The sequence below is a fragment of the Cervus elaphus genome, chromosome 21 (assembly GCF_910594005.1).
Source record: "Cervus elaphus chromosome 21, mCerEla1.1, whole genome shotgun sequence".
NCBI lineage: Eukaryota > Metazoa > Chordata > Mammalia > Artiodactyla > Cervidae > Cervus > Cervus elaphus.
In genome coordinates this window covers 35,034,044-35,048,983 of record NC_057835.1, presented here as the reverse complement: position 1 = coordinate 35,048,983, position 14,940 = coordinate 35,034,044, and the positions used below count along the sequence as shown (strand labels likewise).

At 40.2% G+C, this 14,940-nt stretch overlaps 1 protein-coding gene across 1 annotated transcript in view; it reads left to right on the top strand.

Moving 5' to 3' along the window:
* CPA6 (carboxypeptidase A6) overlaps positions 1-14,940 on the top strand; it is a 270,470-nt gene that overhangs the window by 110,325 nt on the left and 145,205 nt on the right. Inside the window, exon 2 of the mRNA XM_043879914.1 lies at positions 11,398-11,473. Coding sequence (XP_043735849.1) covers positions 11,398-11,473 — 76 coding nt within the window. The remainder of the gene's footprint in view (positions 1-11,397; positions 11,474-14,940) is intronic.

Sequence of the window (14,940 nt, the reverse complement as noted above, 5' to 3'; positions counted from 1 at the left end):
ACTGTAGCAACAACAACAAAAAGAAGGTCATCACTTCTGCCTAATGTTGATCCAAGAGTGAAGTCTAAATCTTCATGTTCTAGGCAAATTGCCACAGGGAGCTTCTTCATGTTCTGAGTACTTTATATTGCAACTATAAACTATGACCAAAGAAGGGAGACTCCATTTAGCTCTCTTGAGTATTCTCTGCCAAGTTGCTTCTTATTTATTGCTTTTTAATGAAATTTTTCATCTGCATCAAAACACAATCTTTCAACAAGGGAAATACAGCTCTGAAACCTCTATAATATAGACTACATGTGAACATTAATTTTTCTAGATGGGATTACTTAATAGATTTCTTTGTGCTTGGGCATTAAGGTTTTTTTGTTGTTGTTGTTCAGTAAGTGAACATCCTATTATTCATTCTTCCTTAAGATACAAGATTTCAGAAAATTCAGCAAATATTTTAAACTGTCCTATTTTTCTTACAAATGCAAGATGAGTCTTAGCTATTGAGTAAATCTCCCCTTTTGAAAGCACACACAGTTTTTTTAAGCTGCCATCAAAATTAAAGGGGTGTTTTAGAGAATGGTATTCAGGGAGGAAAGCAAGAATATCAATATGTTTTTTCCCACATGTGAAGTATGTTGTTTACTATTGTATGCATGCTAAGTCACTTCAGTTGTGTCTGAGTCTATGTGACTCTCTCTACTGTAGCCCACCAGGCTCCTCTGTTCATGGGGATTCTCCAGGCAAGAATACTGGAGTGGGTTGCCATGCCCTCCTCCAGGGGATGTTCCCAACCCAGGGATTAAACCCAAGTCTCAGTCTCCTGCATTGGCAGATGGGTTCTTTACCACTAGCGCCACCTACTTACGGTTCAGTTTGGTTCAGTTGCTCAGTCGTGTCCGACTCTTTGTGATCCCATGGACTGTAGCACACCAGGTCTCCCTGTCCATCACCAACCCCGGAGCCTAGTCAAATTCATGCCCATCGCATCAGTGACGCCATCCAACCATCTCATCCTCTGTCGTCCCCTTCTTCTCCTGCCTTCAATCTTCCCCAGCATCAGGGTCTTTTCTAGTGAGTCAGTTCTTCACATCAGGTAGCCAATGTATTGGAGTTTCAGCTTGAGCATCAGTCCTTCCAATGAATATTCAGGACTGATTTCCTTTAGGATGGACTGGTTGGATCTCCTTGCAGCCCAAGGGACTCTCAAGAGTCTTCTCCAACACCACAGTTCAAAAGCATCAGTTCTTCAGCGCTCAGCTTTCTTTACAGTCCAACTCTCACATCCATACATGACTACATAGCTTTGACTAGATGGACCTTTCTTGGTAAAGTCTCTGCTTTTTAATATCCTGTCTAGGTTGGTCATAGCTTCTTCCAAGGAGCAAGCGTCTTTTAATTTTATGGGTGCAGTCACAATCTGCAGTGATTTTGGAGCCCCAAAAAATAAAGTCTGTCACTATATCCATTGTTTCCCCATCTATTTGCCATGAAGTGATGGGACCAGATACCATGATCTTAGTTTTCTAAATGTTGAGCTTTAAGCCAACTTTTTCACTCTCCTCTTTCACTTTCATCAAGAGACTCTTTAGTTCTTCTTCACTTTCTGCCATAAGGGTGGTGTCATCTGCATATCTGAGGTTATTGATATTTCTCCTGGCCATCTTGATTCCAGCCTGTGCTTCCTCCAGTCCAGTGTTTCTCATGATGTACTCTGCACAGAAGTTAAATAAGCAGGGTGACAATATACAGCCTTGACATACTCCTTTTCCTATTTGGAACCAGTCTGTTGTTCCATGTCCAGTTCTAACTGTTGCTTCCTGACCTGCATACAGGTTTCTCAAGAGGCAGGTCAGGTGGTCTGGTATTCCCATCTGTTTCAGAATTTTCCACAGTTTGTGGTAATCCACACAGTCAAAGGCTTTGGCATATTCAATAAAGGAAAAGTAGGTATTTTTCTGGAGCTCTCTTGCTTTTTTGATGATCCAACAGATGTTGGCAATTTGATCTCTGGTTCCTCTGCCTTTTCTAAATCCAGCCTGACCATCTGGAAGTTCATGGTTCACATACTGTTGAAGCCTAGCTTGGAGAATTGGAAATAGCATTACTTTGCTAGCGTGTGAGATGAGTGTTTGCTGTTAAATAACATTAAATTTATTATATTGGTTTTCCTTATGTTATTCTTAAAAACATCCAAAATAAGTAAAATCACGTTATTGTGCAGCATGCTTTTGGTTATAAGCAGATGACTCAAACTGGCCTACAGAATAAAGAAAAATGTTACACTATAAATTTTACACTATATAACAGGAAGTTCAGAGACAGGACAAGCTTGAAAACTGGTTGATTCTGTAAGATCATTAAAGACCTGGGTTCTTTCTGTCTCTCCATCCAATGGTCCAAAGAATCTGCTTCACCCCAAAGTTCACTCTCTCCTTTATTATACTGCCATGGCAAGCAGGGTTACACATTGTTTCTATTCAACAACAGAGTGGATCTTATTTTTCCTTAAACCTTGGAATATCAATCCTTCTCTTAAACCTAGTTGAGTCCATTTATAGCACGTGGCCATCTTCAGACCTCCAGACTAACAAAAGCTGCCAGGGATATCCCAGCTCTAATTGACTGACAAGACTTATTCCAGATATGGGGATGGGGTGTTTATCTGAGCGAGTCAGCTCTGTTAGGGTTTAAGGAGGGGAAATAGATTTAGGAGGTGCAGTCAAAAGCATCCACTACACTCATCTTATCTAATGCCTTGTGAAGTGCAACATTAGAAACCCTTTTCCACATCTGATAAATTGTCTTTATTAAAAAACTGAACATGGGTAGCTTGTACCAACAAAGAAGCCATTACTATAAGACTATCTATGAAATTTTCCCTTTATTTTATATAAATCATGGTTGTAGAAAATAATAGATTATCCATATGTATGTTTCAGATGCCAAAGAGCTACATGAGAAGAGAGGAAACAGTCCCAGAGAACCTGATCAATGATTAGATTCAAATATATGTGAAAATGTTAAGAAATAAAAACACTACCAATAACCAAAGAAAGTTAAAAATATCCACGACTAAATCATGGGTTGCTTCTGATATTTACAGTGAAACACACTTGGAAAAGCAACTGATTTCAGCTCTTTAAGTTTTTTAAAGGGTGAGAAAAATATTTTTCTGTAGAGGTAATAATAGTAGCTACTATGCACTGAAGGCTGTGTAAGTTAGGTGTTTCTCAGACAGGTGTTTCTCACCAGGGCTACGAGTATCAGCCCATCATGATAGGAACTATTGTATCCATAGCACCCACCACTGTGCCTGGCATATAACATAACTTTAAAAAAGTGTGGTCAAGTGATTTCACAACCACAGCTGTAAAAGATACATGTATCCCAGTGTCATGGCAGCACTATTTACAATAGCCAGGACATGGAAGCAACCTAGATGTCCATCAACAGATGAGTGGATAAAGAAGTTGTGGTATATATATACAATGGAATATTACTCCGCCATAAACAGAAATGAATTTGAGTCAGTTCTGTTGAGGTGGATGAACACAGAATCTGTTATACAAAGTGAAGTAAGTCAAAAAGAGAAAAACAAATGTCATATATCAATACATATATATGGAAGCTAGAAAAATGGTACTGATGAACATATTTGCAGATCAGCAAAGGAGATGCAGACATAAGAGAACAGACTTGTAGACATAGTGTGGGAAGGAGAGGGTGGGATGAATTAAGAAAGTAACATTGAAACATATACCTTACCACGTATCTTTGAAATGGACAGCCAGTGGGAATTCGCAGTATAACACAGGGAGCTCAGCCTGGTATTCTGTGGAAACCTAGAGGGGTGGGAGGGAGGTTCAAGAGGGAGGGGACATATGTACACCTATGGCTGATTCATGCTGATGTAAGGCAGAAACCAACACAACATTGTAAAGCAATTATCCTCCAATTAAAAATAAATAAATTTTTTAAAAAGAAAAATTCTCACAAAAACCTCATGTGACAATATTTTAGTGTTTCCCCAATTAAGGATCAGGTATTGTTGGCTCTACATGTTTGTACAGATTGGTCAAGTGGAGCAGCCCAGATTGGAATCCAACCTTATTCTTTTTTCTTTCCTGAATGAGAGGGAACTGGATCAGAGAAGATAATTTCAGTGACTTCGAGACAGGAATGAAAAACTGAAGTACTAGAATTTGTGTTCTTAATACCAGTGCATTTGTTAGGTTTAGAAAAGACATGTTCCAGATACATCAGATAGAAGTTTATCATGCTTGCTAAGTCACTTTAATCATGCCCAACTCTTTGCAACCCTATGGACTATAGCCCGCCAGGCTCCTCTGTCCATGGGATTCTCCAGGCAAGAAACTGGAGTGGGTGGCCCTGCCATCCTCCAGAGGATCTTCCCGACCAGGGATCGAACCTGTGTCTCTTATGTCTCCTGCACTGGCAGGCGGGTTCTTGACCACTAGTGCCATCTGGGAAGCCCAGAAGTTTATCAGGAAACACAGAAGAAGGGGGACTATTTCTAACACAGGTCCTGAAACCAAATAATCATCACGAAGGGCTGTGCATCCAGCGCTTGTGCTTCCTGCTTGAGGACTTTGCCTCTGGGGTCACTCAGCAGTTCTGAGCCCAGTGCTGCTGCTCCAGACCCTGCAAACTAACTGATCTTTTGTTCTCTATGTCTCAAGTGCAAGCTCCCCATGACAGGATCTGACTGCGTCGGCTGTTGGCCGCCAGCCGTAGAGGGAGCCTAGCTGGGCAGGACTCACTTGTCATGCCACCCTACCATCCACAGACTGTCTTTAGGTTAGGTGTCAAGTTAGGTATGGTCCCCAGGGAAGCAGTTATATGATACCAAGAAAAAGACAGCTGGAAGGGAGAGTGCAGACAGGTCACACATTCTGAGGCCCCCTGAAGGTCTGCTTCAAGCCAGTTCTTCTTGAGAATCTTATTCATTCTTCCACTCAACAGATTAGAACAGGAGAGAATATGAAGGAAGGATGTGTCAGGAACTCTCAAAGTATTAATACCAGATCAAATGGGAAAATGCCAAAATGTAATAATAATATCAAACATCTATAATATCTGACTATATGTCAGGTATTACTCTAAGCACTTGACTTGAATGCTCCTTACACCCTCACTCATTGAATAGCCCATGAATTAAGTTCAATTCTCCCCAATCCACTAAGAGAAGGACTGAGACACAGAGAGGTTAAGAACCTTGCCTAAGGCCACACAGACGATGTTGGCAACTTGCCTTCAGAGTGCATGATGCTACTGCCCTGTCATTTGTTTTAGTGGATAACTGAGCTTTGGAGAAAGAAAAAAAGAGAAAACTTACAGGTGCCAAACATTTGAGGGAAAAGAAAAACCAAAGCTGAAGTGGAAAGAAAAACGGATGCATTGTGGTCTGGGAGTCAGGACTTTGAAATGGGGCCCTCAAGCTGAGGATGGGGTTCCAATGCCCAGCAGTGGGACAGGAATGGGGTTCTAGAAGCAAGTCTGTATAAAGCAGAGAACCTCAAAGCATCTAGAAAAACTTCCCACTCAGCTGGAAGAAATTGAGGAAGGTTTTGGTCTCCTAGGGATGTGGGTGTGGGAGGTACCTCTGTAATATTTCGATTTTTATAAACATGGATTCATATACTAGCTCTAACTTACAAGGAAATGTAGAGTTTGATGATAGCATTAATTGTGAAAGGTCATGCCAGGAACCAGAGGAAAAATCTGGAGCTTCACATCTGTGTGTTTCAAAAAGAGGCTGAGGAAAAGGACTCTCAAAGTGCCCATTTGTTGTTGTTTAGTCGCTAAGTCATGTCTGACTCTTTTGTGATGCTATGAAATGTAGCCCACCAGGCTCCTCTGTCCATGGGATTCTCCAGGCAAGAATACTGGAGGGGGTTGCCATTTTCTTCTCCAGGGGATCTTCCTGACCCAGGGATTAAAACCTGCATCTCCTGCATTGTCAGGCAGATTCTTTACACTGAGCCACCTGGGAAGTCCCAAGTTGACATAAATGGATGTTCTTCCATAGTTGTGGTGTGGTCAAGGCATAGCAATGACTACAGCAGGCACTGAACTCAAACGATATAGTCTTTGTTGTTTTGCTTTGTGACAAAAGTCAGAGAAAGACAAATGCTACATGTTTTCACTTTATGTGCCTGTGCGCCTAGTCACCCAGTCTTGTCTGACTCTTTGCGACCCGTGGATTGAAGCCCACCAGGCTCCTCTGTCTATGGGGATTCTCCTGGCAAGAACACTGGAATGAGTTGCCATCCCCTCTCTCCAGGGGAGCTTCCTGACCCAGGGATCAAACCTGGGCCTCCTGCATTGCAACTTGCAGGAGACTTATATGTGTGACTTAAAACAACAAGACCAATGAACAAATAAAACAGAAATAGACTCATAGATACAGAGAACAAGCTAGTGCTTACAACTGAGAGAGGTGGGGCAGAGGGGAAAAATAAGTGAAGGGGTTTAAAAGAAACTACTAGTTATAAATGGGTCACAGAGATATACAACACAGGGAAGATAGTCAATATTCTGTAACTTTGGTGTGTTATCTATAAAAAAAATTGAATCGCGATGTTGTGCACCTGAAAATAATATAATGTTGTAAGTCAACCATACTTCAAAAAATTTTAGATGTATATATAGTTAAACTTAATTTTAAAATATAATGAAAAGGCAACTGGGTGTTCTTTCCCCCACTTCTGCAACAAGGACGCTGAGACTCAGATTGATGGTAACAAGTTTAAGATGGCACTCTCTTGCTGAATTCTCTTCTCTAAGATTATATTCTCACTAGACATTTTTTAATTTTTTTATTAAAATATAGTTGATTTACAATACTGTATTCATTTCAAGTGTACAGTGAGTGATTTAGTTATGCACATACATGCATTTTTTATATTCTCTTCCATAAAGGTTACTGCAAGATATTGAGTGAAAGTGAAAGTCACTCAGTGTTGTCTGACTCTTTGCGACCCCATGGACTATACAGTCCATGGAATTCTCCAGGCCAGAATACTGGAGTGGGTAGCCTATCCCTTCTCCAGGGGATCTTCCGAACCTAGGGATCGAACCCAGGTCTCCCACATTGCAGGTGGATTCTTAACCAGCTGAGTCACAAGGGAAGTCCAAGACATTGAGTACCTTGTGTTTTATAGTAGGTCCTTGTTGGTTATCTATTTTACATATTATAGTGTGTAGATGTTAACCCCAAACTTCTAATTTATCCCACCCTTTCCCCTTTGGTAATCATAAATCTGTTCTTTGTGTCTGTGAGTCTATTTCTGTTTTGTAAATTAGTTCATTTGTATCCTATTTTTGGATTCTGCATATAAGCAGTATATTTGTCTTTCTGTCTGGCTTCACTTAGTATCTTATTAAACATTCAGTAATAGTTTCTTTTTAATTAATTTTTGATCAAAAGATAATTGCTTTACAATGTTGTATGGGTTTCTGTCATACATCAACATGAATCAGCCATTGTCAGACATATGTCCCCTCCCTCTTGAGCCTTCCTCCCATCTCCCAACCCATCCCAGCCCTCTAGGTTATAATAGTTTTTAAATCAATTAAATTTATTTACTCTTATTCATGTGGTTGCTATGGTGCATAAGGGCTTCCTAGGTGGTGCTAGTGGTAAAGAACCTGTCTGCCAATGCAGGAGACATAAGAGATGCAGGTTCAATCTCTGGGGTCAGGAAGATCCCTTGGAGGAGGGCATAGCAATACATTCCAGTATTCTTGCCTGGAGAATCCCATGAACTGAGGAACCTGGCAGGCTACAGTCCACAGGGTTGTGAAGAGTTGGACACAACTGAAGCAACTTAGCATGCACACATGGTACATAAGAATTAGTCATCAGATTTACAACCAGACCTGATGCTAACATTACAACAAAACCTCATTTGTCCTGTAAGACAAAGGGACAAAACATCAGTATAGCATTAGTGAAAGCATATTAATAAATACTGGGAGATTACTTACCTGTTGTCTATACTACATCCTTAAACTGTAATTTAAAACATCTGTGCAATCTGTCTGGCAACTTTATGTAGGCTGAGTTAGAAATCTCTGACTTACAAATGCCCATACGTGTGAGCAGAGCAGCTGGTTGCCCACCCATGCCCCTAACCTTAACCTGCGTTCAGACCTTTGAGTTGCTTCTTCTAATCCCAAAGGGCCTTAAAATGATGTTGCCACCTAGCGGTTGAAGAAAACTGATACATTATAAAGGATTGGGAAAATCTGGAGAAGGGAAGGGCGACCTACTCCAGTATTCTTGCCTGGAGAATCCCAGGGATAGAGGAGCCTGGCAGCTACAGTCCATGGGGTCGAAAAGTCAGACTTGACTGAGAGACTGACACTTTCACTATGAAGGAAGCCTCAGTTCATCTTCTTTGATAGTTGTGCACGGCTAGTTTTCCTAAGTTTCAGTAGCTACTTGACTTCCTGAAACTCTCCTGTTTGCGGTCCTGAATTTTTGTTTTGCTGGTTTTGTTTAGCTGCTAAGTCATGTCTGAGTCTTTGCAACCCCATGGACTGCAGGACACACAGGCTCTCCTGCCCTTCACTATCTCCCAGAGTTTGCTCAAACTCATGTCTGTTGAGTTGGTGATGCTATCTAACCATCTCATCCTCTGCCACTCCCTTCTTTTTTTGCCTTCAGTCTTTCCCAGCATCAGGGTCTTTTCCAATGAGAAGCTCTTTGCATCAGATGGCCAGAGTATTGGAACTTCAGCTTCAGCATCTGTCCTTCCAATGAGTATTCATGGTTGATTTCCTTTAGGATTGACTGGTTTGATCTCCTTGCAGTCCAAGAATTATTGTTTACCACTTTGAAAAAGACTAGCTAATGGATCTAGGGAGAATAAGTTTTCTGTTTGGTAAAACAAATGGGGCACTTGGGAGGCACTGGTCTTACATGCTGAATAAAGAGCTCTTGGGTTTTGGTTACTGGCTAGTTACCAATATAATTTATGAGCTTACAAAAAAGTATGACATTTCATGGGCTTTGTGAAATAGCTTTCCTTATTCTCTGTTCTTTGATAAGTAATCAAACGATAATAAACACATTTCTCAAGTCACACCTGAAAATTTCTACAAGCTGAGATGAAGTGGACTTCTTGTGATAAAAATGACAAAACTGGGGTTGAACAATCACTTTCAGGGTTAATAATCCCCAGGGTGGTCCCCTTTTATCCTGTGCTCACAGAGGAGGAACCAATTGCCAGGTTGAATTATCCATCATCTTAAAAAAAAAAAAACTTCCCATAGCTGTAAAACAGCTACAGATTGCTTTCTTTGCACTCTTGAGGAGCTGACAGGGCCCCAGATGGAGGTGTTTTTCAGCAAGCTGTCAAGCGATCCATCCCTCAAAAAACAACCAGATCATCCATTGGAATTGTTCTTTTCTGAGAATTATATTGGGTCAGGTGGGAGAGGCCAGGATATTATGAATCTGGAAAACACAAAGGTCAGAGAAATGTGTAATAGAAATGAAAAAAAAGAATAGAAGAAGAGGTGTAATTGCATTTAAATTTAAATTTAAAGTCATATTTGAAGTGTTTTTTTTTTACAGTGACTTGATTTTTTTTTTTCCTTTCCTTCTACTTTTTTATTCTTTCCAGGAAAATGGACTTTATGACACAGGTAGCAAGAGGTTGTTTGGTCTGATGTTTTTGAGGAATACAAAAGCCAAAGCTACAAAGCCATATTGAGTAGGAGTGCGTACAACATACTAAATTATCATTCAGCATTCCAGGGGTCTTTTAACTCGTAGGCCTAAGGAAGGTATAACAGGGTCATTTGAAAGCAGAAAGCAAAAATTATGGGAAATGGGCACACAGCCCTAAAGAATGACTGTCCAACAAATCCAAAGTCTCCCTTGGGCTCTGATGTCCTCCATATCAATCTTAACCTAGTCTTTGAGACTGCAATTCATCTAAATGGTAAAACCATGGAAAAGCTCATAAATTCCATCCTTATTCTGGTACAACTTTGAGGCTGGAGAGAGAAGCTGTGGCTGAACTGCTAGAGTCTTTGTTTTGTGCTTTATATATGTGGTATTGATAACATTCTATTTTGCTGCAGTCATTGTAAAATGCCATTGAAGATAATGGAAAATACTCGTTCCTCTTATACTTCATTTTTCCTTACATTTCCTTTGGAAGCCAATTATTCTCAATGATCTCCTTTATACCAATCTGCTAATAAATATTTAGTAAGTTTCTACTCCATGAAAAACTCATTGAACAGCTGTGGGGTTTTTTACTATGATAAATTAATTTTTTTATTGAAGTGCAGTTGATTTACGGTGTGTTAGTTTCAGGCATACAGCACAGTCATTCAGTTATACATATATAGTTGTGATTATTATATACTAGAGTTGTGCTTCTCAAGCTCATCATGACAAAATTAGAAAGTGATAATATGTGTCTGGCACACCTGGGGGAAAAGTACCACTGCAGAGAACTCTCTGGTGGAAAGCATGACACCTCTAGTCTTCTTAGGCAATTCAGAATCTGTAGACTGCTCAGATGTAATTTTAACTGTGAAAAATTTTTAATGGCTGTAAAAATTGATTTTAAGTTTTTATCACTTTCAAAATGTTGTATAACAAACCATCATGGAAAATAATATGAAAAAGAAAAAATATATACATATATATATACATATATAACTGAATGAAAGGTGTACACCAGAAACCAACACATTGTAAATCAATTATATTTCAATAAAAATAAATTTAAAAAATAAAAATTAAATAACAAAAATTTTATAGTCATCGGTATTTAATGGCACACCCACAAACAATGGGGGCAGGGGGTTCCCTCCAGTTTGGTCTCACATACCGGTTGGTAAGCTGTGTACTCAAGAAATAAGATGTCTCTTAGAGATGGGCTTATCTTTATGTTCTCAATGTGGGAAGAATCCAAACCAGAAATGTTCCACTGTATATGGATGTCATGGGTCCTCTTATCAAAAGTCACGTTCCCTTTCAGCATAAAGTTAAAATTTTTAAGTAGGCTTTTTTTTTTTTTTCCCTGTCATCGGGAATTTTCCTTCTCAGTATCTGCCCTGAGATATCATGGAAGTTCTTATCCTGTTGCCACTGTTAGGTTTTTTTTTTACCTTTCTCTGCTTGAGTGTGAATTTGTAATCTTCAAAAACTGATGGAAAAAATGAATAGTTTTAAGACAGAGGGAAAAAAAGATCAAAACTATCATAGAGTACCAAGAATGCAATAAAATTCCTACTGGCCAGTCTAAAATTTTTCTGATTTTTCTAAATGCAAAGGCAGTTTTTTTAAAATATAGAAATGGCTGTATCTTTATTTTTGAAAGGTATACCTCACCATTTTTTTTCCTTTTATTGTAGTGATAAGGTGATAAGATTTATTCCCAATACAGAAGAGGAAGCATTTGTACTGAAGAAAATATGCCACCAGCTGAAGGTAAGCAAGTGTCCACTCACTTGTCATTATGCTCATAATGTGTTTACAAGGCTCTGCTGACTGAGGCTGAATCACTGAACTTCAGTAGCCATGGGAAGAAAACAATAAGAGATAACCTGGAAGTGCGTTGAAGGTATAGTTAAGGTTACTCCCAGATTTTATGTATCTGACCAGTTTTCTATTTACTAGTCTATTTTCCATCTCCCTTAGAATGTAAGCTTCATGAGAGAGCTTTTCTATTTTTGTTTGTTGCTCTGTTCTCAATGAGTGTCTTGAACATCAGAAGCTCAGTAATGTTTTCTTAACGAATGAGTGAATTTAGTTAGTAATTTTCCAGAGCTTCACTTCTCCTCCTTGAAATCTTCCTGCTGATCATCTAGACACTTTCCTTCTAATTAAAACTTCAAGCAGACACGAGCGGAGGAAAATAAAGCTAGAAATTCAAGTTAATTAATTTTGCTATGTTTCAGTGAGTCTGATAAGAGAATTTTGTTGGCAAAGGTTGAATGACTTTGATTATTCAATCTTTGATGAATTCTATGGATTTTAGAATTAGAGGATTTCTCATCTCCCTATTACTATATATAATTGAGTGTTAACTTTAGCTAAAAGGTTATGATGAGAAGTGGGGTTGATAGTCTCTTTTCCGTGCCTACCAAGCACAGAAGCATCCCATAAAGTTTGTGGTGCTCTAGCTTCATTTTAATGGAAAGGAAAGCAGATTTACCAGGGGGTCTCATTAACCTCAGTGTGGGATAGACAAACAAGTGTCCTAGGACTGGCATACAGTTCTACCTGGAGATGGTGTTAGGGGGATGACAGAGGAAGGATAAATTCGGTAGCTTCTGGAGATACGTATAATTATCAGATTTTTGGTCTTTTATTTTTGGTTTGATGTTTCTCTTTGATGTCTTCCCTTCAGATACTGACTTTACTTGCAAAGGAAGATTATTTGAACTTTTGTTGATTGCTTTCTTCCTCCTCATCCATGGTTCCTACATAGGCAGTGCCAATTTAAGTTGGGGTCTCATGACAGGGGCTCATGAATGAGGATGCAGGAGTTTATTCCAAACTCCTATGATTTTCTCCAATACCAGTGAGGCTGAGCTCACCAGGCATGTCCTAAGTCCCGTCTCCCCTTCAAAGGAATCTCTGATTCTGGGTACTGACATTGAGCTACATCTGGTCACATATGATCATCAACCCCATTATAGATTTTTTAGCAGCAATACCTGAACACTCTCTGAAAAGTACCCCAGGGACTCAAAAGTTGCAGTGAAACAAAGCAAGGTTCAAATAGAAGCTTCTGTCTCCACTGACATTGTGTGGTAGACATATCACTGGAAAAGTAAAAGAGCCCCCTTTCATTTTAGTGTGCAGAATTTCAGGGAACAAATATTCTGAACCAAATATTGGGGAAAAAATTGTTCATCAAAGGACTTTTTCTCCATTTTGTGAATATGTTTACCTGGTAGACCTTAAAGAGTTATGAAAATGAAATTGCCTAGTTCTATATATGATAATCACTTACCATTATGAAAAGCAATAACATTATATCAGTGGGAACTGTGGGAATTCCTTATAAACTCAATTCAGTCATTGTAGATGAAACCAAAAGATGCTAAGCGTAGACAAGATGGTAGACCCTGATAACAGCACATTTCCATTGTGACTTTTGGTACTTAAGAAAAACACAAAATCGTATACAGAAAAAATGTGTACAGAAAAATGCGTTCCTGTATATTGTTTTCATTTGGTCCTTAAGGAAAGGGAATAAACCAGAGAAGGAAATGATTTGGATGTGAAGGAACTTAGAAGACAACTGAGAGAAGGGGAAGGGACTGGTGAGGAAAGAGGGGAGCAGAGTGAAGGGGAGGGAGTTGGAGTTAATATTTCAAGTGGTGATGACACTCTGAGTCCACGCCACAGACAGTTACATCCAGTCCCTCACAGTCACCATGTGATGGTCACAGTGCTAAGTACTTTCCAGAACTGCCTCATTTCAACAACACAATGAATTGGGTATTGTTATTACTGCTGTGTTATGACCAACCTAGACAGTATATTAAAAAGCAGAGACACTACTTTGCCAACAAAGGTCTGTCTAGTCAAAGCTTTGGTTTTTCCAGTAGTCATGTATGGATGTGAGAGCTGGACCATAAAGAAGACTAAGCACTGAAGAATTGATGCTTTTGAACTGTGATGTTGCAGAAGACTCTGGAGAGTCCCTTGGACTGCAAGGATATCAAACGAGTCCATCCTAAAGGAAATCAATCCTGAATATTCATTGGAAGAACTAATGATGAAGCTGAAACTCCAATACTTTGTCCACCTGATGCGAAGAACTGACTCACTGGAAAAGACCCTGATGCTTGGAAAGATTGAAGGCAGGAGGAGAAGGGGACGACAGAGGATGAGATGGTTGGATGGCATCACCGACTCGATGGACATGAGTTTGAGGAGGCTCTGGGAGTTGGTGATGGACAGGGAAGCCTGCCATGCTGCAGTCTGTGGGGTCGCAAAGAGTCGGAATGACTGAGCAACTGAACTGAACAGACAGAGAAACTGGGAGAGACAGATAGAGGTTGAGGAACTTCCCAGGTCACAGTGCAGAACTGGAATACACATCTAGGCAGTCCAAACCTTCTAGAACCCAAGTCAGTCCACCTCCTGACTCTAGTCTGTGTTCTCTGACCCTAGTCATAATGGAGAGGGTTAAAGCTGAGTTTGCAGGGCAGTGGAGCCTGGTCTCAGAATGTGATCAATATTGTGCTCTTATCTACTTTATTCCTTGAGTCAGGGGGTCACCAAGACCACCTCCAGTTTCAGTGATTGCTGGAGGACTCTTAGGGCTCAGCCTATAAGTTATTTTATTGGGTTGAAGTTTGAGGCCCAGAGCTTAAATAAATTTCTATCCAAAAGCGTCATGTTAACTTGATGTCATTTTTAAATTCATGTGATTTCATCCCGTGATGCTCTTGCACTGCTGAAAATGGCAGTTTTGGCCAGGCAGAGAAAGCAGCCTGCAGAGAAGAAAGAATGTGACAGTCTGCCATCCGATGCCCTGTGGAGCTGGCGGGACAGAACTGGGGCCATTGTTAACAGCTCTTCAGCACACCCCGTGCACGGCCTCCACGGAGAGACAGGAGAGTTTGCCAGAGGCTTTCAGTTGCCTTCTTTCCCTGCAGCATACTGTGGCAGGCAGAATCCTAAGGTGGCCCCACAATTTCTACCCCATGGTGTACACATCCTGCATAATCCCTCCTCTGAGTGTGTGTGGAGGTCTGGGTGGCGGGCTGTTGCTATAAGATAGTCATTCTCTTAATATATAATGTATTATGTGGCAGAAGGGAGATTACCAGGGTGGGCCTGACCTAGTCAGGCAAGCCTCTTAAAAGCAGAGCGTTTTCTCCAGCTGTTCACAGACGAAGTCAGAGAAGTGCTCCCACTGGCCTAGAATCAAGCTG